This window comes from Thunnus thynnus, chromosome 3, assembly GCF_963924715.1.
Source record: "Thunnus thynnus chromosome 3, fThuThy2.1, whole genome shotgun sequence".
In the NCBI taxonomy this organism is placed as follows: Eukaryota; Metazoa; Chordata; class Actinopteri; order Scombriformes; family Scombridae; genus Thunnus; species Thunnus thynnus.
Genome location: NC_089519.1, coordinates 28,100,849 through 28,127,851, shown reverse-complemented (window position 1 = coordinate 28,127,851; position 27,003 = coordinate 28,100,849). Strand labels below are relative to the sequence as shown.

The following is a 27,003-nucleotide window of genomic DNA, read 5'->3' as shown; positions in this document are numbered from 1 at the left end:
ACGGGATTGTGTCTATCTCAATCTAAATCAAGGCCAAAACATTTTGGACTACATTATAATGATAACAGGGAAACATTGATGTTTATTAAAGTCACCTGTCGGGCAAATTCCTGAACCACTAAATCGGACCTATGTGATGCATGCAACCAGGACACACAGTACATGGCCGAAACATTGTATGTGGACACGCGAACAATACACCCATTGCTGATTAGTGAACATGTCACTCCAAAGCATTAATAAGCTGCAGTCTCTACTCTTCTGGGAAGCTTTTCCACAAGGCTTTAAAGCTGGCAGCAGGGTTTTACTGCCATTCACCCAGAAGAGCATTAGTGAGGTCAGCCATTGATGTTGGGCGATAAGTCCTGGTTTCATGTTCGTCCCGAAGGTGTTGGACGGGGTTCAGATCAGGGCTCTGTGAAGACCAGTTCCACATCAAACAAGGAGAACCATTTCTGTATGGACCTTTGTACACTGTGGCATAGTCATATGAAACAGGAAAAGTCTCTTTCCAAATTTGTTATTGAAAGTTAGAAGGACACTGTTGTCTAAAATATCAATGTGTGCTGCAGCACAAGAAAAACAGCTCATATCAAATGTACACAAAAGCATGTGGACCACATACTCTTGGTAATAAAGTATTCAACCCAAATCCCCTCACATGTCAAATCTGCATTTCAGCTTCTGTCGACAAGTTATTAATAACTCAAAACCCAATCTAAAGTTATTCTCCGTTCATGTCTTAGTTCTGCTTCGTGAATCCTGATGATTTTTTCATTCAGAGAAATACAGTCTGCATATGTGACTGCACATGAGACCAATAAATAGAGGGAGGAAGAGAGAAAAAAAAAGAAAGATGGTAGAGGTTACAACAGTAATGAACACTAATGTGTTTGTGAGAAATTTTAACAGCCCCTTCACTGACTCAGAAAACATTTCCCTACCTTGTGCCCTACACACTCTGCAGCTCTGTGACTTATAATTAACACGGTGCCTAAATCACAGGCTTGCTTCCTCAATCACCTTTACAGTTCCTTCAAACGGTCAAACAGACACAGAAAGAGAGACTTTTCTGTGGTCGCTCACCGGCTTGGCCGGTCGCCATTGCAAATAAGTCCTTCATAAAACACACACACGCACACACACAAGCAGAGGAAGTGCATGCCCGCACACACACGGTTGAATATTCTTGTGCATACACAGCCTACGGCTTGCAGTCTGAAAGTAATTGGTGTGTGTCTATATGAGAGAGAGGGAGAGAGAGTAGAAATTAGGGAGGGCTGCTGGACAGACTACGTTTGTTTAATGTCCCCGGGCATGGCCTGAGGGACAGGCAGTGAGAAGTGGAAAGGCAACGATACAGGAAAGGAAAGCAAAGCGGGCCAAGGGTGAGATGGAGACAGGAAGAGAGGAGAGGAGAAGGGGATGAGGCTAGATGCTGAGTAAACAGAGGAGGGAGACTGTTCTCCCCACTCACTGTTTATTCAGCTACAGGAGGTCCATGACTCACTTCCTTTTTACCTCTGCTTTACTTACGTACATCTGTGCGTCATGCAGGTGGTTATTCACATAAATATACACAGAAAATCATTTGCTTTTCATGGCACAAATATCTACCGTTACAAGTAGTACGTTAAACCTACAGCACAAAACCACATTCTTCTAACGGGGAGGCTGGATGGATGGTGACAACTCCTTTTGTGTGACTGTGTGCGTGTGTTCGTGCTTGCAGCTGAGTGGCTGTTGTAGTCCCATTAGGTGGATGGATCTCTAGACGAATGGCTATTATCCTAATTAGCACTAATTATGTCTGCTTCCAATTAACCACACAACTGGCGGTGACGTCTCTCGCTGACTTTCCGTCTCACTCTCTCTCTCTCTCTCTCTCTCAGCCGGAGATACACACCTTATCCTCAAACGCCGTCTCTCCCAGCTGCTCAGCTAAAGAGACAAGAGGTAATCTTCACACTCGAGAATAAACCGTAATTTTCTAATTCTGGTTCATATGACTGTGACCCTGCGATTCACATCCTTCTTTCATATCTCAGAATTCACTTTGTGGATTTGTCTGCAGACAAAAGCATTTGCTTAATCTTTATGTGATTCTATGGGTATTAAATGGTCAAGGTTTGCCACATAGGACAGTGTAATCAAAGCCATAAAGGTTTCTCAATCAGTCTCTGAACACAATGAAATACATGTTATGGTATCTGTAAATGAAATTAATTTACCATGAAACCATTCATAGATAAAGTAACAAGATGGGAATGACTGTTTCTGGGTAATCCAGAGAATGAAATACTTGATAATTAAGGTACTTTACACACCGGATGCAAATATTTTATATATCAGCCACAAACTAGTGTGGTTACTAACTTGTAAAATTGCCCACAATACATTACAACCATTAATACAACCAGTGATGAAAGAGATGCTGTAGCTAGATTGTATAGCTACATTCTGTGATGACAAATTTCTACGGATTTACAGTATATTGTCATATCGCCAAACCCTAATTTTAAAATGTTGTCCTCTGTTTATCATTGGATGATACTGGCCACACGGCTGTGGCCTAAAAGCATATTAGAAACAGCTAACAGTTCTCTCACGTGCTGCTCTCCCCAGCTCCAGGACTCGCACTGATCGGACTATTTGCAACACCCCGCGCTGCTTATTTGGAAGGTCCTGGCTCCAAACGGAAAAGATGGTGCTGACTATAAGCTGCAACTCTGGACTTCAAACCAGCTCAAATGCAAATCAGTGGGTGACATATACAGTCTATGGTGTAGATATGTGCATACAGTCATACTGAAAATGTAATTTAATGTTAACGTAGACAAATTGCTTAACGTAGCTTTAAAGGTCAGTAATAATAGTATGGAGTCCTGCTTTATTATAAACACCAAACCACGCAACCACACAGTTACAGCATCTCCTGTAAAACAAGGGTTTTGAACTGATACAGTCTTGTCACTGTGGTGATAGGAAATCAATACGACGCAAAAAAAATGATTCCGCCTACAGGCAAAAACATTTTAATCTACATTATTCTCTAAGAAACATAACCATAACACACACACACATACTTGCTCTTATAGATATCTGAATGTGCACAAAGCCTGCAGCTACGTTGTCAGTCAATGCATCACTCACATTGACCTGTTTCTTCTACAAAAGCCATATAGCGTGACAGAGATTTTGCTGAAACTTGTCGAACACTTGCAACAACTAATTCAGGGCACAAAATTAAATTGAGATGACTTAATAAAAAGGGAAGGTACATATTGGCTGATACAGACCAGCATGTATGTGTGTGTTTTGGTTAGAATCACCCATGAATCTAACCCTGTGTAAACATCTCATTTTGATGTGCATTTAAATATATATATTTAAGTGTACTAAATGAAAAATGTACATCATGTGTGCACCTCTGCTAACCAAAGCTACGAAAATTCCTCTTTGTGCTTGCGTTTGAAATGGCAGGCGGAAATGCGAGCTCAATTTCATGCTAAAAAGGTACTAAAATTGTAGTGTGCCACCTGCTCTGCATAAACACAACCTCAGCTGCCTCACTTTGGCAAAGGCAGGTTTGTTTAGAGCTACAAAATTGCCCAAGAGGCGCAAGTGCAAAATGGACAGCTGACGTAAATGTCATTATAAATGCTGGTTCTGAAGCAGCACAGAATTAGAGGCCTTGTGAGTGTGTTTGTGTGTGTTGGAATGATGCGTATAAGCTCGTTTGTGTGTGTTTACTGTGTGTACAGTATGTGTACCTTTGTATTTGTGTGCATGTGTACAGGTTGTGGTACGCTGTAATTATCTGCTGAGTGAAGGGGATAATGATGAATAGGAAACCTGTAGCGCGACCTATCAGGAAAAACTGAGAAAGAGAGAGAAGAAGAGAGAGAATAGAGATATGTACGATAAGAATAGATAGATAAGCTTTCAAACTGAAAACAGAGGACATCGGGTCACCATCTTAAATACTGTGGTTGCATTTATTTCTTGAGATAAGCCCCTAAGTCATAAACATATAACTCCCACGTGAATACATCAGCAGAGAGGTTAGAGCACAGAAAGGGAGAGTGTAATTTCCCAAGAGCAGGAAAAGGTAAAATTTAGTCTTTATTTGTCTGTGAGAGAAAAGAAACTGGTGACCTTCTGCTTATTGATCCAGCTCTCTGATCTCGAGGATGTCATCTTGTGGCTCGGATATTAACTACTCAATCAGCATTCTGTTCTTTTTGTCTTACTATCCTGAGGATGTTTGGCCTAGCAAATCCAAAGATATATCTGCACCGCAGAGCAGGGCGAACAAACATGGACACACATAATCTCTTGAGATAAGTGTGTTTGTGCTTCAAACTTATGTTGCATTTCCTACGTTCGTTGAATTATTTGTGTCATGGTCTCTTCAGTCTTGTTTCACCTGCCAGCCTCTAACAAAGTGTCAAAACCAAACCTTCATCAGTCACTCCTCGCTGCACTGTGTAATCTCTCGCTCTCTCATTCCCTCCCTTTGCTTTCCCTCTCTCTGTGTTGTTGATAGGTTAAGAACTCTTTCCAGTGACGGATATGGGTGTGAGTGTAGGTGTGTGTGTATGGGGTCTGGAGTGTGTAAATGTGTGGATGTGTGTACAATCTGGTCAGTGATGGATGTGTGTGTGGCAGGTAATTAAAAGTGTGATTAGTGGATAATTAAAAGAGGTCTCTGTCTTTAGAATATTTAACGACTTTAGACAGAGGACACGCACACACACACATGCACGCATAAGCTTGCAAGTGGGAGTGTGTTAGTTCAGGCTTTAATGGGGGAATAATGATTTCTGAAATGATATAGGATACAGGCAGGGAGACACGAGCGGAGAGAAAGAGAAGATGAAGAGAGGTGGAGAGAAAGAGGGAAAGTAGCAGATCAGATACAGACAAAAGACACAGCACCTTTCAGAGATAAACATCCATAGAATTAATCATCATCAGCATGAGCTACACAGACTGGACACACACACAACCACACACTTCTCTCCCTCTCTCTCTCTCTTTTCTGTCTGTCTGAGTGATCAGTTCAGACAGAAGCAGCTGCTCCCTGGCAGACAGGAATAGATGAGCAGAGAATCACTAAACCCAGATCCTGCAGGCTTACACACACTCGGGAACTCACAAACACACAGAGGTTAAAGAGTAATGGAATTGTACGTGTAAAGGAATTAGAGCTCAATTTACACCCAGTATTAAAATTAGATCACAGGCATTGTCTGTTAACAGGTATCTGAATTGAATCTTCTCTGCAGTGTGGCTTTTTTTTTTCTTTTTGCACATACTTTTTAAAGCACCTGAGTGGGTTTGGAGGTGAGCTAAAGGGCAAACCTAAAGGGCACGGGGTCGTTTGACTCCCGACAGAATAGCTCGTAATGTCGGTCGCCCAAATACAACCAATAGTTAGGTTTTAGGTTAGAGATGCCATCTAGTGACCATAGTACTTATAGTAATAGTAATTATAATAGACCAGTAATAATAATAGACCATAGTAGATGCCACAGGAGACCAGTGTCCCGTTTCCAATCTTGAGTCGGGACAAAAAAAAAAAGCTTCTACGATCATCCCCTCACCTTAACCCTGTGGTTATTACTGTAGCCTTCTCAAGCAGGAAAAAAGTGTTGCACACGCTGGCTCAATATGTATTTCTCTTTTATTTTTATGACGTTTTGGCCCTCAGGCCCTCTTCAAGATTTATCTTTTTCCTGCTTTTGAATCTGCTTCCGGTGATCAGCACCTCACTACAACCCTTGGTGTGCCTTACTTTTCAGATATATATTATTGTAGCCATGACAACGTAGGTCGCCTAAACTCTAAGGATGTAGTAACTTTGACCCACATGTTTCTCTAACCTTAACAAAACAATCATTTTAACCCAAACCATCATCTTTTCCTAAACCTAACCAGACCTGAACCACAGTGTTGTCACATCTAAAAACATTTTTAACAATGATTTGTAACAGACAAATGATGTTCTAACAATTGCTGCCAGGTTAGAAAATGCTCTGATGTGATGTTCTGGAGTGCACGTGGTCAAATGTTTGGTTGTTTAATTTGGAGGATTTGGAGGACTTGTAGGGCTGCCATTTGCTTTTCATTTGAGGCAGAACAGGTCATCTCTTGAAATGATTGGTGTTTAGTTTTTTTTTTGCCACAAACTAGAGTTTGCAGTGGCTGTAAATGTTACAACTGTACTGTGATCATGCCGGAGTGCCTCTATGAAGCTGAGTGGATGGCAAACTTCAAAACGAGTCATGATGGTTTTACACGGCGAGTCATGATGGGTTCACATCTACTGTAGATTACTCTGGCTGAGATCAAAATATGAGCTATCGTAAATTCAGTCACATTTCTATGGTAATGTGTGCCGCGTGTGTTTACACCTTGCATTAGCATATGTTTTTCCTAGTCCAGATATCCAGATACAGATGGCATTTTAATACCAGGGCCAGGGGTCTTAGTAAATGTAAATAGTGATCTAATAGGCCTTGTTACAGGACATAAAGTCTTAGTTTACAGCTACAGAAACACAAACTAGGATTAATAGTTGAGTATAATTCAATTACGTTAAAGGAAGATAAAATCATGGTAGTTAATAGTCACATATTTTGCAACAGCGATGCAATCATCTGTGTCGCACTCCTGCAGTTTAGGGAGCTTTTTGTTCCTTGCCCTCCTCCTTCTCATCCTCCTCCTCCTCCCTCTCCTGCTGCTTGTCTCCCTCCCTTGAGTGTATGAGGCAGAGTGAGCTTCTGTCATTTGGGAGAGTCATTAAATACAGCCTCAGAGTTAATATCTCCTCTACTTTCTACTTTAAAAAAAAAAAAAGTTTTCTTTTTACCTTAGTTGTTTGAGCGATGTGACTGGAAATATCAGCAAATTTGGAACGCGGTTACAAGGGACGCGAGTTAAGAACAGATGAGAGGAGTCTCATATTCACGTGATATATCCGCCAGACATTGAGGTTGTTATCTCAGCAAACAACAAATATATCTGACTGCGTGCTGGGGCCTGAAAATAATGGTGCTATCAACTCTAAAACATCTACCCAATACTGCATCGAGATAGGAGCAGAAAATGTAATTGATTGGAAACATAATGTTTTTAGCTTGTGGCGTACATACAGGTCTACTTATAGCTCAGTCTTGGAAAACACATCAACAGTTTTAAACAAAGCTACAACAAATTGCTTTTGGCAGAATAAGCAATGAATATTCATAGTCCGACAGCAGGCCCTAAAGTGCTGTCTTCATAATGCAATTCTATCCCACTCCACCTTGACAATGAATAATATTATCAGAAAATGCAATGCAATTAAAGCAACCCCTTGGTCCCTGTCTCCCCTTGCCACATGTGTCCCCCCCCCCCCCCCCCCCCCCCCATGCAGTACAGTGATAACATTAAAAATTTAACAAGTCATCTGATTTCTTTACTGCAAAATTCATGCATAACAGTGTAGTGGTAGAGTGAGTCGCCTCTGGCCAATTTTTTAGAAGCATAGCTAAAGTACGACCATTTATGAATCAAAAAAGATGCTGAAAAACTGATTCATGCCTTCACTTCAAGCTGACTTGATTACTGTAATGCACTTTTTACTGGCAACCTGAAAAAAAAAAAAAAAAAAAAAAAACAACACTGAAAGACTTCAGCTCATTCAAAACTCTGCAGCTCGGCTATTAACCAGAACCGAGATGAGAGAACACATTAGTCCAGTTTTAGCTGCTCTGCATTGGCTTCCTGTAACATTTAGCATTAACTTTAAGGTCCTTCTATATACAAAGCCCTTAATGGGCTAGGACCATCTGCTGCTGGTTTATTGGAGCTTCCCAGCAACAGCAGAAAGAATATTGGAGATGCAGCCTTTGCCAATTACACCCCAAAACTATTAAAACTATACCTATAAATATCAGAGAAGCCAGCTTGCTAAATATTTTTAAAAGAAAGCTAAAAACTTCTTCACGTTAGCCTTTAACTAGCTACGACTTTCCTGATACATGATGCCTGAAATCCTTTTTTTTTTGCACTCTGCTTCACACTTATGCACTGCTGTGCTTCTTTTAAAAGGTTGTATTTCACTTGATTTTATACACTCTATGTATCCTATTTTAAACTTAGTTTTTATTTTATTTTGTTATTATTATTATTCAGTCGGTTTTATCTTCCATCTTATGTTATGCATTCTATGTTTTCTATTTTCACTTTATTTTATCTTATTTTTATTTTTATGATCAAGTGGGTTTTATTTCCCATCTTATGTTACATTAATCTTTTTTTTAATATGTTTTTATGTCCATTTTATGTCTTTTTTCATGTGAAGCACTTGGTGCTAGGGTTGGGCCGATGGGCGATGCCATCGTCCATCTCCGTTGGCTGACAGTCATGCCCCCTTTGGCTTTTTTTACTCATGTAGCTTTTATTGCGCTCGCAGTATCACAGTAACATAACAAGTGTAATTGTCAACTTGAGTACTTCACCTGGTTCACTGTCTCTCCTCAGCCCCATCCTTGCAGAAGCACAGAGAGCAGAGAAGAGGAGAGAAACTAGCGCAACCAGAAATGACAGCACAACGCAGTAGAGACTGTGTTTATTTATGCTGTTTACCTAATTTATGTGCACTTGTTTCATTTCAGCTACTGTGAGAGTCTCTACTGCGTTTTCCTGACATTTATGGTCGCGCTACTCTCCTCTGCTCTCTGTGGTTCAGCGAGGGCGGGGCTGAGCCCTCTGTGAGTGTGTGTGTGTGTGTGTGTGTGTGTGTGTGTATGCCGCACACACAGCTGAGCAGAGAGAGACAGTGAACCAGGTGAAATACTCGAGTTGATGACAACTACACTTGTTAGGTTACTGTAAGTGCAATAAAAGCTTCACAAGTAAAGTAACCCAATAAGAGTAATTTGTTAAGTAATCTACGCAAATGATGACGTACCCTCTGCAATATTAGAGGAAATACAGTAATACTTAGTTAATTTGTGGCCTGGTCTTAAGAGAAGTGTTTTTCATTTATTTTTGTTTACTTAGTTTATTTATGTGAAGTTAAATTTATAAAGTTATGAACTGAACCATTAAAAAATCAAGGTCTGAACTGAACGGTGGATTTGGAGAATCGTGACATCCCTACTGCTACACAAATTATTATTGTTATTATTAATCATTTTTAGCAACAACCAGCCTTTTGCAAGCAAATAAGTGTAGAGACATCAGACTTAAATTAGACATGAATGGAAGTAGGCATGAATGGTAAAGACCTGTTGGACTCATCATAATTCTGAGATTAGAAAATCTTTTCTCCAATTATTTACAGTGTTGATTACCCATGTAGAAAGATGATTAATATTCACCAACTGAATACATTAGCAAGTATGCACAGACATACTTAATACATTAATGCAAGAATACACACACACAGACATGGTCAAGCTTTTAACAATTTAAATATTTTACTGAAAACAACACAAAATTTAGCAGATTATTCTATTGTCAGATTATCATAAACCTCCACACACAGTCCACATGACTCAGGCTGCATCGAGAGCCACATGGTTGTTCAAGCCTTTCTCAAGGTCAGCAGCAAGAGAGTAAGCAACTGACAAGAAAGTGAACAGAAAAGAAAAAATAAAGATGAAATAAAAAAAATATACAAGGTGGGGGTTCAGACTGACACAGCCCTACTTAAAAATAATGTAATGAGCTGCATTGTTGGGGTCTTTAGGTACCAGTGAGATGATGGGATACAATCCAAGACATTGATCCATTGACCTGCCAACGTCAGGTGGGCCTAATTCAAATGAATGAGGGGGCTGATGAAGCATAGCGCTAGTTCAGATGGACCATTGAAGTTTTGCTTGCATTATCAGATGAAATCAGCTTTTTCATTCATGCTTCACAATAACTAGCTTATTTATCAGTTATTAGGCAACCAACAGACTACTCATGTCCCATCATCATCATATTTTATCACTATTAAGGTCAGGTTATGCTCGATCAAAACTAGTTCATATGACGTGTTTTCCCGCCTTGTTGGAAATCAGAAGTTTTTAGAATTGTTCTGAATGGCTACGCTCCGAGGCACAGAGGAAAGTCGGTCGTCATAAAAGGGGGTGTCGGGTGGCTGGATGTGATATCATTTAAAAATGGGGATGGCAGTGCACATTTTTCTCTCATGTCTTTCATGGAACGCTCTCATTGTGTTGTAATCAGTTGTTCACATGACAGAGAAAAGTTAAAACCTCCACATAGCTGGCCAATCACGGCATGAAGTGGGTGAGAATGTTGGATTGTCTGTTTCAAACGGTTACAACGATGGGCAGACACAGCTTCCCCCCTAATCCGACGCCAGAGAGATGCTGGGGAAGAGGGTTTCTGTAGCTATTCCACTATCCAATAAGCTCTTCTGAAGAAGCATACTGGCAGCTTACCTTTGCTGACACGCTCATGCATGCTGCTGCTGATCCCTTCACCACCCAAACCTCCTTCTTATGCGCTGCATTTTTGATATTGTTGATCTGACTAATATTCAATCTTCAAGTATGTGTTTATTACATAGGGATTAGTTCTCTGAGTAGAATACTCATTGCTGCAGAACCTTTTCTGCCAAATCTAACAAGTCTCTGATTGAAGTGTACTTCAGATCATTAGGCCAACTGGTTAATTAGCATCACAGGTTAATAAGAATTATTTTTAAACATTAGCCTGGCTTCACAATCCAAAAAGTTGAAGCAAAAAGAAGCCAAATCAATTTCCACAGCATTGCCACAATGTTAAACGTTAAAAAAAAAAAAACTATTCATCATTTCCCTTTAAAGAGCTATGGTGAGTTGAAGGTCGAGAGTGGAGGAATACCAGGATTACCATTTTCCCTTTGAACTGGGATCAACAACCTCTAATACTACCTGACAAGAAAGAAGGAGAAAAGGAGACAGGGCGAGGGTGAGAACAAAAAGCAAGAGAGAGAGACAAAGAAACAGACACATGTCCACTGAAATGAAGAGAGAGGTAAGATATCAAAGTGGAAATGGAAGAGTTTACAGTAGAGAATTTTCATTCTGTTATTTGCCGCCACATTAAGGGACCAAAAGAGCAATTCAATTATAGAGGGGGATGGAGAGAGGGGGAGGTAAAGAAGAAGGAGAGCAGGAGGTGAAGAGGAGGAGAGGTAAATTGGAAAATATCAAGTTCAGGCAGGCGTCAAAAAAGAATTCCTGCTGCTTTATGTCCTGTCTTTTATTTTCTTCACTAAAATTAATCAATGTAGAAATCTACTGTGAAATGCTAAATGCCAATTTTCCTCTCACATCACAGTGGTATACTTCAGAGATGCCATTAAAGGACTTTTAGCCAACGTCCTTAAATGACAGTCGAGACAAAAAAGCAATTAACTTTAACCCAACATCTTGTGCAGGTAGATTTTTGACTATGTACAGTAGGCATTTCCCACAAACCCTAATGACTACAATTAGTCAAGACAAGTCTTATTTGAGCTGTCAAAAAACAGACACGAATTATAATCATTCTTAAAAGAGACAGCAGTACGGTTCCAAAAAAGAAATTCAGACCAAACTCTCTCTATGAATCTAATATTTTATAGAAAGTTGTCTAACTAATACAGGACATTAATACACAGGCAGAAATTACCCAGCAAATGAAGACATACATGGGTATTTTTGCACAAAAAGTCAGACTGGTAATTTTAGCCTGTTTATCAAGTACATTGCCTTCTGTGAGAGAGGCTGTTTGAGTAGCTAATATAACATTAAAATAATGTAACTACTGCAAGACCACAGATGACAGCGTACTGCAAATCAAGACAGCGTTTTTTTCTGTGATTTTTATGGGAAACAAAGTTACTTAAAGTGCTGTTAATTTTTTTGTAGAAAGTTTGATTTGGTTTTGGATTAAACGATCTAGTTTTCAGTTACATAGTCAGTAAAAAGAAAGATATGATGATAATTATAGATAATAAATTATATAATGGAGGTCTAAATTAAGTAAAAGTCTGACAGTGATAATGCAGAAGACACTATTTTATATAATATCTAATTAATAATGATCAAAAGTTAAGTCCAGAAGTTAAATGCAGCAGTATCCAGGCAGCTGGAAACTAAACTGAGTTCATCCTCAACCTTTGAGGTAACTCAGGCAGTACATGAATGACAGCTCAACAGAATATAAACCTGGATACTGTTAATATCATGTAAACACAGATTCACATATGAATGACCAAGTTTCTCAATGTTCCATGTAAACATCATTATCAGATATGATCAAAACCAGGATGAGACTCAAAACCATATTCACAATATAACACAGTTTATGAAATAAAACTAAATGGAAAGCCTTAACAAAGACAGATTCATGGAGGATTGTAAAATACAATATATGAGTAAGTAGAGAAAACTTTGGGCACATGGCTCTTGGCACAGCCATGTGTTTCAAAATCCTACATGTCTGGGATGTTTTTGTAACCCAAAAAGTAACTAAATCATATCATTGAGAAGAGAGTCACATACAGTATCTAAGCCTCTGGTGGCTCCAGAGATTAAGTTCCAGACACAATGGATTCAGATGAGCTTAAACTCTTTACTCCATATTCATCTCCTGCAACTTTTTTTCTTCTTCTTTTGTCTTCCTCTACCTCTCTCTCAGTCACTTTGATCCGCCCCTTTGGCTGCCGTGAGAAACAGAGTCATTATGAACCGCAGCCGTGTCCTTTCAAATGGCCGGTTGTGTTTTCAACATTTGGTGGGATTTAAGCCTACACATCCTTTGAGTCTACCTCCAAATGATGCTCTTTTTCTCTTGATCTTTCTGTCTGTATAATACACACACATGTATACGTGCACACACACTCGCAGACGCGAACACACACAACATCTGCTCACAAAGTTCAGACAGCAAGAAAGTTCCTTCTGTTCAGAGTTCAGACCTCTGCCGTGTGTGTACGTGTGATAGAAAGTGGGAAATAATGAATCGCTCCCTCTGTTAAAGTGGTGTCTGACAAATGAAAATGAATGAACGTCGAGACACACGCACACAAACACACACACACACGCACCTCCACAGCATATGGCTGCTTAGGCCAGGTCTATGAGGAGAAATATTTCCCACAAGGCCCAGTCCTGACACTGACCACCTGTGACATTAGGACTCACTGCACCACTCGACTCCCCAGCAACAAGAAACTGAAATATTCACTGTCCGCCCTGCCATGCTTCTGCATAGATCACTGCCTTTATTTGATCAGTCTGGGCTCCCTGCGTCCCTGATGGAAGAAGAAAGGAGAGCTCTAATTCTCCTCATCCTGGCTGTCCTCTTGAAGCTGCTGGCTATCAGAATCATTTCACGTCCATCTGCCACGGGCCTCAGAGCTAATTAAAAGCAGCAGTTCGCGCTTCACGACCCGGGCTGCAGGTCACAGCTGAAATATATATCACCATCAGCGGCGCTGAGGTGGCAGCACTGTCCCAAAGTTGTTTTGACGGCTGCTGGACAGCAGAGAAGAAAGCAGACTCAATATGTCTGAAGTTCAAAGCCCATGTGAAAAGGGAGGATGAAGCAAAGAAAAACATTTTGTTGTGGGGGGGCTAGGGGGGGGAGGGCAATTCAGAGAGATGGCAGAACAGCATGGAGATGGAGGGGGCAGGGAGTTAGGGCTTGATTAGATTAGAGCAGAGTGTGTGGGAAGTGACAGCTTGAAAGTTCTTTGCTGGCCAGTATTTTGAGGACTGGGGAATTTGGGAATATTCATAGACAGGCAGTGTGTGTGTGTGTGTGTGTGTGTGTGTGTGTGTGTGTGATAGTAAAGGGTAGACACAGTGAAGGTTCAAGATTGTGTGTGTTGGATATGCAGAGTGGGGTTGAGGGCAGGCACATGGACATAAATTGCGAGCCGTGGGAGAGACAGAAAGACAGACAGTGAGATAGGGCCGGGGACTCTGGGAGTGATGCATATCGGATCAATAAACTTCATAAACGACATCATCAGTTCGGTCACCACGAAGACAGCCAACCGCCAGGCACCATCTGGCCTTGTCTCACCGGACCGCAGGAGCAGCCAGCGTAGCCTTGCGCACAAACACAAATGGATACACACACCGTTACACACACAGAGCTGTGCAAATATTCAGTGCGCTCGCTCTGACGCGCATGACTGCACACAGAGACGTTCAAGCCAGGTAGACGCAACTGAGATTGGTCTGGAGAGACAGACTGTGTGTGCGTGTGTGTGTGTGTGTGTTTGTTTGTTTGTGCGCATACGCCGCAGCAGTTAAAGGGATAGTTTGCATTTTTTGAAGTGGGGTTGTATGAGGTACTTATCCACAGTCAGTTTATTACCTGCAGTAGATTTGGGTTGGCACGCTCCCAGTTTGGAGAAGCAGACAGGAGTACTGGCATGCAAGCTAAGCAATGTATCGCTATGGACGGGGCCAACTGCAAAACGTATTCTAGCCACCTAGAAAAAAAGACCCACCTAAAAAAATCAATATCAGTTTAAGTCTACGCTATATTGGAATATTTTCACTGCTTTACCTTTCCGTCAGACAACCTTTTCCTTCGGCACTACATTCTCTCAACCGTAGAACTTCCGTATCCCTATGCATGCCGCGCACCGTATTACACCGCAGATCAGCTGTTTGGGTCAGAAAGTGCTGTTGCGGCATTCAGGAAGGAAGTTCTGTGACAGTTTATCCTGTAGCATGATAATAACCATGAAAGAGACAGAGAGCGAGAGAACGACAGCCAAACTGAGGGAACAAAGCAATATAAAGAATAATTTAGAGGCAGAAAAGTAGGAGTGAGAGACAGAGCAGGGAGGTGAGGAAGAAGAAGACATGTCTTGTAGAGACAGGAGGGGAACTGTGAAGAAAGGTGCAAATTAGTCTTTTCTATGAGGGTTCAAAGGAAGTGTTATGCATGAGTCTTCATCATAGTGTGTGTATGTGGGGTGCAAGCAAATCAGAATATTTCATTCCATGATACAAAGATAAAAGTTTCTATCCAGATTATATTAATACCTGAAAATGATGTAGTGAGATTCACTTCTTCCAGTTATATTACAGGTACGTATGTTTTCAGGCTTCTAGTTTTCCAAGAGCAGAAACAAAAATTAAGAGGATTATTTTACAATATCAATCAAATTACTCATATATCACAAACTATATCACCATAACCCCACATTACAACCAGCTGTCGTTTTTTTCTTGTTGCCATAGATACAGGTACTGGTGTGAAAACCTTGAATTTAGACAAACTCTAAGCTTCAAAGTTCCACACCAATCAGGTCTTCACGGCCCGAATAAACTGCCAACATCAGTTTACCCAAGTGTGTACCCACCCACATAATGGGGAAAAAAAAGACATCAAATCATGTCAACCACAATCAGTGAGGATAAAAGGTCTCTCGGACACTCCTCCGTTTACTCTTTTTCTGGTTGATTTAAGTGGTGTGAATGAAGAGCGGAGGGCAGGCAATGTTTCCATTTTCAACATAAATCAGATGACATGCTTGGATTGAAATTAAGATACCATGTATTTACATTTAACACAAATTACTGACTTAAGGGGACACTTTGGGATCGTTCAACCTATTTTCCCATCATTTTGTGTCTAAGTGACTAATGGGGACAACAATTTTTGAAATTAGTTAAGTATTGAGCTTTGTAATCCTTTGTCATGTAATCCGACGGGGCAATAGTGTCCACTATAAGTGCTTGTTTTTGCCACTGACAGGCTCAGATTATAAGTGTCTGACAACATTATGGAAAGGACCCTGCAGAGAAATAAAACTTTTCGTTTGATCCAGCCTGTTTGTTAATGTGTCTAGCCAAGTCTTGCTCGAGGAGAAGTATCACACTTGAAATCTTGTGATAGTTGAGTTGTTACAGGAAGACAATGGTGGAAACATGAGTGAGAATTAGAGAGAGGAGTGCTGGGAAGAGTTTGCTGTGTTGGAGTACAGAAAGCTTAGTGTTATTTAAAAGATTTTCAAAGTCAAGGCTGAAAATTTAGCTGATATTGATTCAACACTTGCAAGACTTCAGAATGGGACTTCTCCTCCAGTGAGACTTGGTTAGTTACAATAACCAACGGACCGGATTAAGCAAAAGGTAGAAAAACTTTATTTCTCTGTAGGGTTCTTTCCATAATGTTGTCAGACACTTGCTGTCAGGTAGTGAGTTGAGCAGGTGGACCCGAAAGCAGGAGACGGCGGGCAGGCAGGATCAGAAGCAGAATATTTAATAATAAACATGAAACACTGAGGCACAGGAACAAGGAACACTAACCATAACCACTGACGACTTGACAAAGACTGAACTGAAAACTGACACGACACACGGACAGATTGGGAGCTGATAAACTGGGGAAGACACTAGAAGCAGGGCTGGGCTAACAAGGGTGATGAGGAGGAGCACATGAACACAGGAGGAGTTAAGGACCACACACAAGGGAAACACAGAGAAAACCGAATCCAGGCAACATAAGTGCAACACAGAAAACCCAAGAGAACAAAAACACAAAGAGTCCAAAAACAGACAAAGTCCAGGCAGGATGTGACACTTACAGTAACAATCTGAGCCTGTCAGTGGCAAAAACATTACATTGCAGCTCTCTCACTCGAAACTGTACCAATTTTTGTCTGATATTTGTAAATTATAATGAATATTTCTGAAGGAGCTGCAGAATTCAGACTCACCGCATGAATAACTCATTTGAAAAGAGAAACAACTGTTGGTAACCTCAAACTGAACCTGCCGTGCAGCACGTAACTGTAGTTATAAAACCTGAAAACGTAGTTATCAACTGTTAAAGGTTTTAGCAACTGTGCCATGTTCGACTGTGCTTGCTGTTTGTCAGAGGTGTGAAGAAACCAACATGTGAAACACTGACTGCTGAGTCGATTTCTTTCTGTTTCTCCCTCTTCCGTTGAAGGAGGGGAGAGATTGTCATGGACACTTTATAGAGTTAATTGAGGTGAACAAATGATTTATATCAAATTACTGGAGACGACACATCTCTCTCTCCCTGCATAAAATTAGTGGTCTAAACAAAACGCCTCATACATTGAATGTAAGGTCTTTGCTGTGTGAAATAGGAACCTCTGCTCCTTATTCCCAGGGTGTCACTAACATTGTATTTCATAAAGATATATTAATTTCTTATTACTTTAGTGGAGGCAGACAGTTAATCAGCTGGGACGAACTGTTTCTGAAATATATAGCTGAGGGAAATCCTGCATTTAATGATTATCTTAATAATAAAATGCATGGACTGTGTATTTTTTAGGCAGAAGGTTTATCAGTTTTTTTTTTTCTTGACTTAATCAAGATAAAGAGCAAAAAGAAATGGAGCCAATGGAGCTACATTAGCTACATATACTGGCCTCAATACAGGCCACAGCGTCAACTGAGTCGTGACCAGAAGGCCGAACCTCTCAGCTGACTGCTCAGCTGAGTACACCTGCCAAAATGCTGACAGTGTTTTTAAATGCTCTGCTAACCTACTGCTGCAACTGTTGCATCAGCGCTTACTCTGCAATCTCTGCAGCTCCTCCAGTTGCACCTCAGTGTTCATTATCTTTATTTTATGCATTTACTGTCAATTGCAAGTGTTTTGCTCTATTGCTATACTCATGTGACAACTGATCCGTACGCCTCCTGTCGTTTTCGTTACAAGTTCTTGAATATGGGACTTCCAAAGCAGAACAGGAAAGGAAATTATTTCAAGTTGCGAATCGCTGCTTGTGTGTTGCAAATTAAATGAAACGGGGCCCCTGGCCTATTAGAAGTACTCAGTTGGCTCTAGCACCACTTGAGAGTGTTACGAAAGGATCCGGATGAGGTTTGTGGGGAAAAGGGCATCCGGGCTGCTGTTTATTCCCTGTTTTCATGCTGACTTGATAAAGATAAGAGGTCATACATTTAATAGGTACACCAATGAGACAGAAAGTTTTTCTTTTAATTCACAACTGTAGCTTTAAGAATCTTTATTTTCCCATGACTTCAGTCAGATGGTTGTTTTTTGTCTTTGTTTTTAATTGCTAGTGGTAGTGGAGCTCTTTTGTGGTGAGTGACATTAAGGAGGAAATGAGAGCAATACTCCCTTTTTGTTGCTAATTTTGATAGCTACTTTTTGTCACATTAATCTACAGTAAGTCTACTTATTTATATATAGTTAATAGTCTGTTGACACAAAATAATCAGTAACAAGAACAAAAGACTCCCGGTTTTCTGTTTTACATGGACAGCAGCAGGGGGAGGCTAATGCAGTGTAGTGGTGATGCACTGACAGTAAACATTTTCAATGCAGGCGGTGTATTGCGCAGCTAAATAATTGCAATCCACTGTCATTAAGCCACACTCAAAAAAAGCCCCATTATGTTAACAGGACAGCCATTTTCTATGTTCATTCAAATAAAAAAGCAAAGTCAAACTTGATGTGAGCTGACGCTAAATAAATAAAAATAAAAAGGAAAATAGCTTGTGTAACCGGAATCCACTTTCTCAAAAGCACTTTTAGAGGTGGTGACTGTCGGGAGGAAAAATGTTGCTGTCTGGACATTTACGTGTGGAGCAAGGCCACTGACAATTTCATTCAATAACACACAGGGGAGCAGTTAGTGCTCTTAATGGGAGGTTAGTTATCTCAGCATGTGAGAGCAGCCTAATAAAATCACTCGGGGTCTGTCTCTCAACATCTTTCACTGATGATATAATTCAAACAGGTACATATTCTAAAATAATTTGAGATACTGCGTGAATTTATAGCACATTATTCACAACAATTCTACACATCTCTGCTCTGTCTCAATAATTACATTATTAATACACTGTATGAACATTTTTCAAAATAACAACACTGACAGGATAGCTTTAGCGGCTGAGAAATAATATGCAAATTACAGGCAATTCAAAAGGAGCCAGACGTGATACTTAACACAGGACTGTGAAATACAGCCGACAAAACACATCCAGGGACCCTCATATCTCTGCTGTACAATTAATATAAAAGAGCATCTCCCCTGCACCTAGAATTACTTAATAACCTTGTAGATAAGACAAGTGAAAAAGATGTGATTCACAGAAAAATCCATTATATCTTTTCTCGATAATGTCCTAAGTCTGTTGTACACATGTCTAATGAAAAGGGTCAGTTATCTAAATGGCTTATTATTCATTACAATTGGTGTTCAAGGATTAAAAAGAACTTTTGTGCCTCTATAGCACTCTAATTAATATACCACTGAGGGATAAGAACTGTCGAATTAACATTTTATCTCAAGCGGTATTTTGTTGTACACACTTGTTACCAGTGTGTCTGCATAAATCACGATATAAACGCGAACGTGTGTTAGAGAGAGAAAGAGACGGACAGACAGTGAGTGAAAAAAAGACACCTACATTCGGTTGTTGGGGATGATCTTGTGTCCGTCTTTGTACCATGTGACGAGGGGTCTGGGGAAAGAAGACAGGGGAGGCAGGCTGATGATGGCTGCTCGGCCCTGAGTCACCGTCTTTCTCTGCTCCTCAGTGGAGAAGTTCCCCAAAACTGGAGTAAGAGAGGGAAGAAAAGTGTGAGTATCAACACCGATGTATCAAATTACATCTACCCAGACAGAATATTAAAGTAAGCAATTAAAAGTATGTCTGCTGAAAGAAGGAACGACAACAGCCAGTCACACCAGAAAATATAACAGCAAAATTCACAACATAGTGACTAACTGAGGGCTGGTTGGTGAACTACTCTAGCTGGAAAACTAATTGCTAACACCAGCCAGCTGGAAAAATGCTAACGGTAGTCTGTCAAAAAAGCTTTTCAAATGTTTTTACTCTTCTCTGGCATTCTGTTACATTTTGTTATCAGAATTAAGGTCTGTTATTTCATTTTTTAAAAAGAGTTATTAAAGGAGGTCAAAAGCTCTCCGACCTATCAAGCTTGCTAATTGTCAGTTAGACATGAGCCTCCTCTTGAGCGGTTTAGACATCAGTCGCACGCTACCTGGCTTTGGTGAACTGGCATTGCTACCATAAATGGACACAAACTCAATGATAGCAACATTTTAACTTCATTAGGGCTACAACTAATTGATTTGACTTGACTTGATTTATCGATTGCTCTGGCCATAAAAATGTCCAAAAATAGTAAAAATGTCCATTATAATGTCCCAGAGTCAAAGGTGACATCTTCATATAACTTCATTTTAACTGAATTTCTGAGGAAAGAGATGGAGAGAAAGAAAAGGGGAGAGAGAAAGAAATATAAAGCATTGTATTTAAGAGAAAGGCATCTTGTTTGTGTGGGTGAAGCTGCCTCTGGTTCAAGTTTCCTCATAAACAACATCCTCAGTCATTTAAAAAAAATACTGTATTAGTGTGATTATAATGTTGTGTGTTCACTTTATGCCAGTGTTTGTGTGTCTGTGTGTACTCACAGGCCACCTGCACCTCTGTTCTCCTGTGTATGACTGCGCCCATCCTGTTCCTCACCGTACACTGATACAGGCCAGCATCAGTCCTCTTCAGAGACGGGACAGACAACCTAAATACGGACAGACGCATAGAGACGACGGTCATGAGGGTGTGTTTTATCTCTGAGCTGTAAATACATTGTAAACAGGCCAAAAGCGGTCGACGTGAGTGATATTTGGAGACCAGCAGACAGAAGGGAAAGAAAGTGGAGGTCTGTTTATCCATATGTATGCGCTCTTGTGTAATTCCCTTTCATGACCTTGATCTGAGAATGGATTGGGCCTAAGGTTGTCAGAGTTCCCCAATAACAGAAGGGAAGGCGGAGCGGTGCATGTGTACAGTACGTATGTGTGTGCGTGTGCGCGTGTGTTCGTGCGTGTGAATGTTTTTGACTGCGTGCATGTTGTTTTTTTTTTTTCTGAGAGGGGTTGTTAATGGGGTTTTAATGGACTGTGCTTCTCTAATGGGAAGCTTGGCATGGGATCTAGGTTGGTGCCATGTTGTACAAACACACAAATGCATATACACACATGCATAGACACACACACGCACACACATACGCAGGCACTACAATACACACAAACTAGATAGACACAGTAAAACTGGACATCACTTTGGGGCTCATTATGAATACCAGGACAGCCAAGTATTTAACTCCCAGGCTGTCAGTGTATGATGCCAACATACACAAACCCACACACACACACACACACACTTGAAAGATACACACGCAATTTCATTTGGATCAGGAATGACACATTACACAGCAACTCTCATCCTGAAACAGATTTTGATATTGGACACTTCCTAACGCTGCATCTCTCGCTCTGTTCCTGTGCCATTACATGTTTAATAGGCATGTGCGGTGGGGCTGTCACTGTATCTTTCATGTCCCGACAAATTTTTCTTTATATATCTCACTAAACACAAAGTTCAATGTTGACAGGTCCCAATCGATATAATATCTCAGTCAATTTCTCTGACACGGTCTCAGCTCTGCATGCAGAGCAAAATTCTCTGAATGATTCAGGACAAGAACAAGTTCAATCAGCTTTTCCAGTGAGAAAACTACAAATGGACCAAACTGTCCCTCCAGCTTCAATCTGAACACTGGATGAGCTACATGTATATATATCTATGTTCGTGATGTGTGATGTGTGGCTGTGAGTTGGACAACATGTGTGAAATTAATCAGCCAATGATGTTGAATATAATGAAAATGCTGTATTATGTGGCTACTGCCCACATTACACTATCATAGCGTAGTGTTAGTACAGGCACAGCATCGAAGTCGTGCTTGCACATGCTCTCAACGTGGCATCAGCTGTTTCATTCATGCTTCACAACCTCTGGGGTGGTTGGCCAGCTGTGTGATTATCAGCTGACTAGTCACGTCCAATCATATTTACACAGGTGTAAAGCGTGGCCATAATAACCTGACACTTATGTCACTGATATGCTCTTCCCAACGCTGTTCGCTGCCACAGCGCTCAGTATTGCTGATTTAACTAAGATTTAACATTTATGTAAGCTATATGTTTATTAGGATGGATTAGATCTCCCAGCAGAAAGCTCCCTTAAAGAGAAGAACAAAAATAGAAGGACAGAATTTCCTAAACATGAATGTCTCTGACTCAAACGGTGTCAGAACTAATGTTGATGTTCTTTAGGTATAACTCTATAGTCAGTTGTACAATTGCAGATTGTCTCACATATACACACTCTCAGACATACAGCACCCTGCCAATTCAGCATAGCCGTGGCCTCAACAAACTAAACTAGCCAGAACGCTGAGAGCAGTCCAATGCTACACAACGCCTCCTGGCTCGAACAACGACTGCCTACAAAATGCTGGCTCAACCTCTCCCTCCCTCAGTGTGTATGCGTTCCCAAGTTTCCCTCTATTTCTGAATGATGTGAAAAACAATTTTGTTTCACAGCTGCAGTTTTGCCGAGAGGGATTGCTTAGCTCTTACCAACCAACACACACAGGGACAGAGGGAGAGGGGCAAACGAAGAGACGAAGAGCGGCACACAGAGAGAGAAAAGGAGGGGTAGAAGCTCAGACATATTGATTGGTTCTTCTCTTCTTTCTCCAGACCATATACATATTTATAGTGCTAATGTAATTATTAATCTCACTTTGGCTCCACTGTCTAAATGTTCTGACCTTTTCTAAACACACTCCATCACTAACGGGCACAGCTCTTAGCTGCAGCTGTTTTTCCATGCTACAGGCATGACTGAACACAAATGAGGGATGGAAACAAGGAAAAGGGAAAAGAGAAGGAAGGATAGGACAAATAGACAGACATACATACACTGACAGACAACAGAGAGGTACATGACAGAGTCAGACACATAAGCAGCCAGTGCTAACTGACCTGTACTGTGGTGTCCAGTCAGTGATGTTGCTGTTGTTCAGAGTCCAGCGGTACTGCAGAGGCCAGCTGCCTCCAGCCAGGCAGGTCAGTACCAGTCTGTTTCCCTCCAACACTACCTGCCGCCCCAGTTCACCCCCTCGCAGGTATGGAGCCACCTCTGACAGACAAAAAGAGACACAAAGGAAAATATGTTATTTTTGTTATTTGAAAAAGTCTGCATTTGTCATGCTTGAACAATAGAGCAAATGTCAGCTGTATTCATCCACAAAAAAATGAAAAAATAAATTCCATTCATGTTTTGTCCTTTGCACAAAGTCTGTGAGGAAAAAAAACATCAGCATACCAATGTATCTTTATTTTATTGTACATAGATTCAGACTGGAATCTGCAAATTCTGTCATAATGTTGGCAGGTGCCATTTAGCAAATGTCAAGGCAGACATGAAAAACAATTTTCAAAATGACATCTGGCATCAAGGCAACAATGAAAAAGAAATGTTACTGCATCTGCTACCTTATTTATTTATTTATACTTCTTTTCTGCTCCTGCAGCCAAAACTGTGACCTTTTCACCTTTCTCACTCTCTGATGTATACCTTCATTAACTGAGAGTACTCCAGACAGGATGTGAGTGTGAGAGCGCACCAAAACCTGGGAGACATATCTACAGGATTTATCAGGATTCTCTCTCTGGAGAGGGATCCTCCGCTCCATTAGTGGGCTATATCAAAGTATTGCTCTACTACTCCGCCTGCAGACTCTGGTCATAAAACCTGGAGACACATACTTTAAGATTCCCCTTTCAAAAATTTAGATTAAAGTCTCAATCTATTCTGAAAAGAATAACATCATCGTATTTGTTGAAATATAATCTTAATGTTCATTTTAAGATGTTTTTATTTTTGAATGGAGATTATGAGTTGATGCCTACATACGAAACATTACTTTTGTTTCTTTCTTCAATACAGCCTCCTATGAGAGATATTCATGTCTCCGCCTAGTTACCACAGGTACAGTACAGTCAAGCACACCTGCCCCACACTAAACTGATGAAACATCAGTCTCATGTTTTATCTGTCCATCATCTGTGATGTGAAAACATTAGATTCCCACACAGTCAGAGAAATAAAAAGTGTGTGTTCTGGTATTAGTTCAGTTATGAAATCCAAGCACGTAGAGCACAGTTGCTCTACGTCGCTCTGTCCTCCGTTTCCACAGTTATGTATTTAACATGTATGTTAGGGTTAATACTCCTGTCAGTGCCCCTGACCTGCTGCACCGCAGCTGCCCACTTCTCCTAGTGTATAGGATGGGTCAAATGCAGAGGATAAATTTTGTTTCAACGTATGTATGTGAGTGCTGGGAAATGACAATAAAGAGGATCTTAATCTTAATGTAGTTAGGCCATTTAGAGACAAAAGTGTAAGTGTCAGCCTGTGCATAATGATGTGGCATCAACTGATGTATTGACTCAGTGATTTTTAGGGGGTAGCCCTACCTATTTCCAAGTCTTAATGTGTATTAATAGTCCAGAAAAGCATCAGTTTTATCACATTCACATGCTTGCTATTGCATCTTGACCACTTCTTCTGTCTGCATAGCAAGTGTCAATCGAAGCACATCAAATGACAAGATGTTACACCAGTGTGACCTTTTAATCCACAATGATTCTTCACCTCTACTTAATCTGTGTCTATATTAGGATGTTGTGTACTTACATGTTACTTGCATATATTATAGTGCTAGACTGGCATCTATCCAAGCACACAAGAGACTGTTCAATAATGTATTGTTTAGTACCATGACTGCATCTTATAAATCTGTTGAATTCACTAGCCCAGCCTTGCTATCAGTATCAGAATCAGTAACAAGTACAAGGAATTGCAAGGTGCATTTGCTGAATGGTTCAGCTGCAGATGCTGTCTAAACAATACCATCCAGTCTTTAACTCTTGGATCAGGTGTTCAGACCTGGCTCACCACTTCACAGCATAGAGGCATCAAGGCTAAGAGCCTGTCCACAGCAACTAGCTGCAGGACCACAAAACAAAAATCAGCATCTGGGTGAGGGGTTGACAATGAGATTTATTCAACCCATCAACCCACACACACACACACACACACACACACACACACACACATACAGGCTGTGTTAGAGCGGGAAGGCTTATCTGCTTGCTACAGTATGTATGGACAGGTCCATAACTCTAAGGCAGAGTTTTACATTCTTTCTTTCTCTCTCTCTCTCCCTCCTGTCAACTCAATCTTCTTTCCTCTCTGCCGTTTCAACTTTCTCGGCTCTGTCTTTCCTGCAGCTCTCTCGCTTCCTTTCCATTGTCAGTTTCCTTCCTTCTTCCTTATTCCCGGTGGATGTCTCAGAGCCACCTTTTTCTCCCCTTTTCTTCTTCTACTTTCCACTGTTTCACCCTCTACCACTCTCCTTTAGATTGATAGCTGCCTGCTCCGTGCACAAGAGGGAAGTGTTCCATCTAAGATAGATTTATACACAAGCCTGTGTGTGTGTATGTGTGTGTGTGTGTGTGTGTGTGTTAGGATTTATTTGGAATATTCCCTCTCTACAGACGATGGCTAGCAATGCAGACTCCAATGTCATACTGCTGACCAGCACTATAACTCACCTCTGCCTGTGTGTGTGTGTGCATGCTTGAGTGTGTGTGAGAGAGAGAGCAGCAGAGATGCAGCTCTAACAGCTTACCAAATATGACCCTCAATTAGAAAGGCTGGGGTACGCACATACTGTACAAATAGAAAGATGTGGACGTTCTGCACCTGCTCCATCTATTCCACTTATCTACCACTTTCTTTATACTTCATACCTTGTACAGCTACACGTTGTATCCGCCCCCCATTCCACTCCTCATGGCCCTTTAATCCCTTCCTTTTACTTTAAAGGGAGTCCATTAGGAAGATAGAGATAGAGGCCACTACAACTGAGAGAAGCAAGGTCAGCTAACAGCGTGTTTCACTCACTGATGTCGTCTGTCTCTCTTCCTCGTTGTCTGTCTCTCTGTCACTCAATGTCAACATGCCACTCTCTAACTCCCCCACAGTCTTCCCTTTTTCTGACCTGTCTTTCTTTCTCACAAGCTGTACTATATAACCACCTGTCTGTCTATCCCTTCTCTTTGTTCCTCCCTCCTTCTCTTGTTGCCCCTCGGTCCATCTCTGTCAAAGCGTGTGGCAGCTTAAGGTCTCCGTATTTTTGTGTCTTCGGGAGAATATGCTGCCTAACAGAGAGATTGGCCTCCAAATGTGACAGGGGAGTCAAGAGGCAGACTTGTACGCATGCGCGCGCAAACACACACTTTTTCCTGCCACATGTGCGTGTCTCATCTACCAGGCTGGTCTCATGAAGCTGCTTAGGCAGATTCTAGGGAGGAATTCAATTTGCCGGGGAGATGAGCAGTGTGATAGAGGGGAGAGGGAGGAGAGGAGGATGAAAGGACAAGAGCAGAAGAGCAGAGTTGCTGCTCCAAGGCTGGATAGTCCACCACAATCCTGCCCTCTCTCTTCTCTTCTTCTTCTCTCTGCACTTTTACAGGGGATGTACAGTATGCATGGTGGAAATTAGACTTGTCCTTTAGAAATGGGATAGCAAAGATTATTATTCTTATATTGCTGCATTAAACATCCTTTAATTAATCCTAAATTTTACCTCAACGGCTGTGGTGAGATGTGAGATCCTGACAGGTTAAGTCTTGATTAGTTGAAAGTTGAAAATTTGACCAGTTTGGCGTGGGTGGTCACAAAAACCAAAAACATTGTAGGTGGTCTAGTTTGCATTCAGATATGTAGAGGAAACCCTGTGGTGTAAATGGATTTCAGAGCACTGACATAAGACAGCGAGAGTGCAAGGGATGAAACTAAAGTTGAGCTGTGAATCTCATTCCAGCAGTGCCTGTTTAATTATTGGATATATATGTGTGTATGTGTGTGTGTGCGTGTGTGTGCACGTGTGTGTGTGTGTGGGCGTGTGTGTCTGTGTCTGTCTGTGTGTCAGGTCAGAATTAGGGTCACTCACTCCAGAAAAATCACTTTATCTTCATAGAGCTGAACCCCTACTGTGAGACAGGGCTGGGAGAACTGACTATAGTCTATGAAT

General features: G+C 41.0%; 2 protein-coding genes across 4 annotated transcripts in view; one reads left to right on the top strand and one right to left on the bottom strand.

Annotated features, from left to right (window-relative positions):
• Positions 1-27,003, top strand: part of LOC137180013 (monocyte to macrophage differentiation factor 2-like) — a 359,049-nt gene that overhangs the window by 217,647 nt on the left and 114,399 nt on the right. The gene's annotated exons all lie outside the window — the stretch shown is intronic.
• LOC137180002 (protein sidekick-1-like) overlaps positions 1-27,003 on the bottom strand; it is a 248,867-nt gene that overhangs the window by 123,239 nt on the left and 98,625 nt on the right. For both annotated transcript variants that reach the window (XM_067585149.1, XM_067585150.1), the window contains exons 3-5: positions 22,883-23,039; positions 20,462-20,568; positions 19,431-19,578 (exon numbers count right to left, since the gene is read on the bottom strand). In XM_067585149.1, coding sequence (XP_067441250.1) covers positions 19,431-19,578; positions 20,462-20,568; positions 22,883-23,039 — 412 coding nt within the window. The remainder of the gene's footprint in view (positions 1-19,430; positions 19,579-20,461; positions 20,569-22,882; positions 23,040-27,003) is intronic.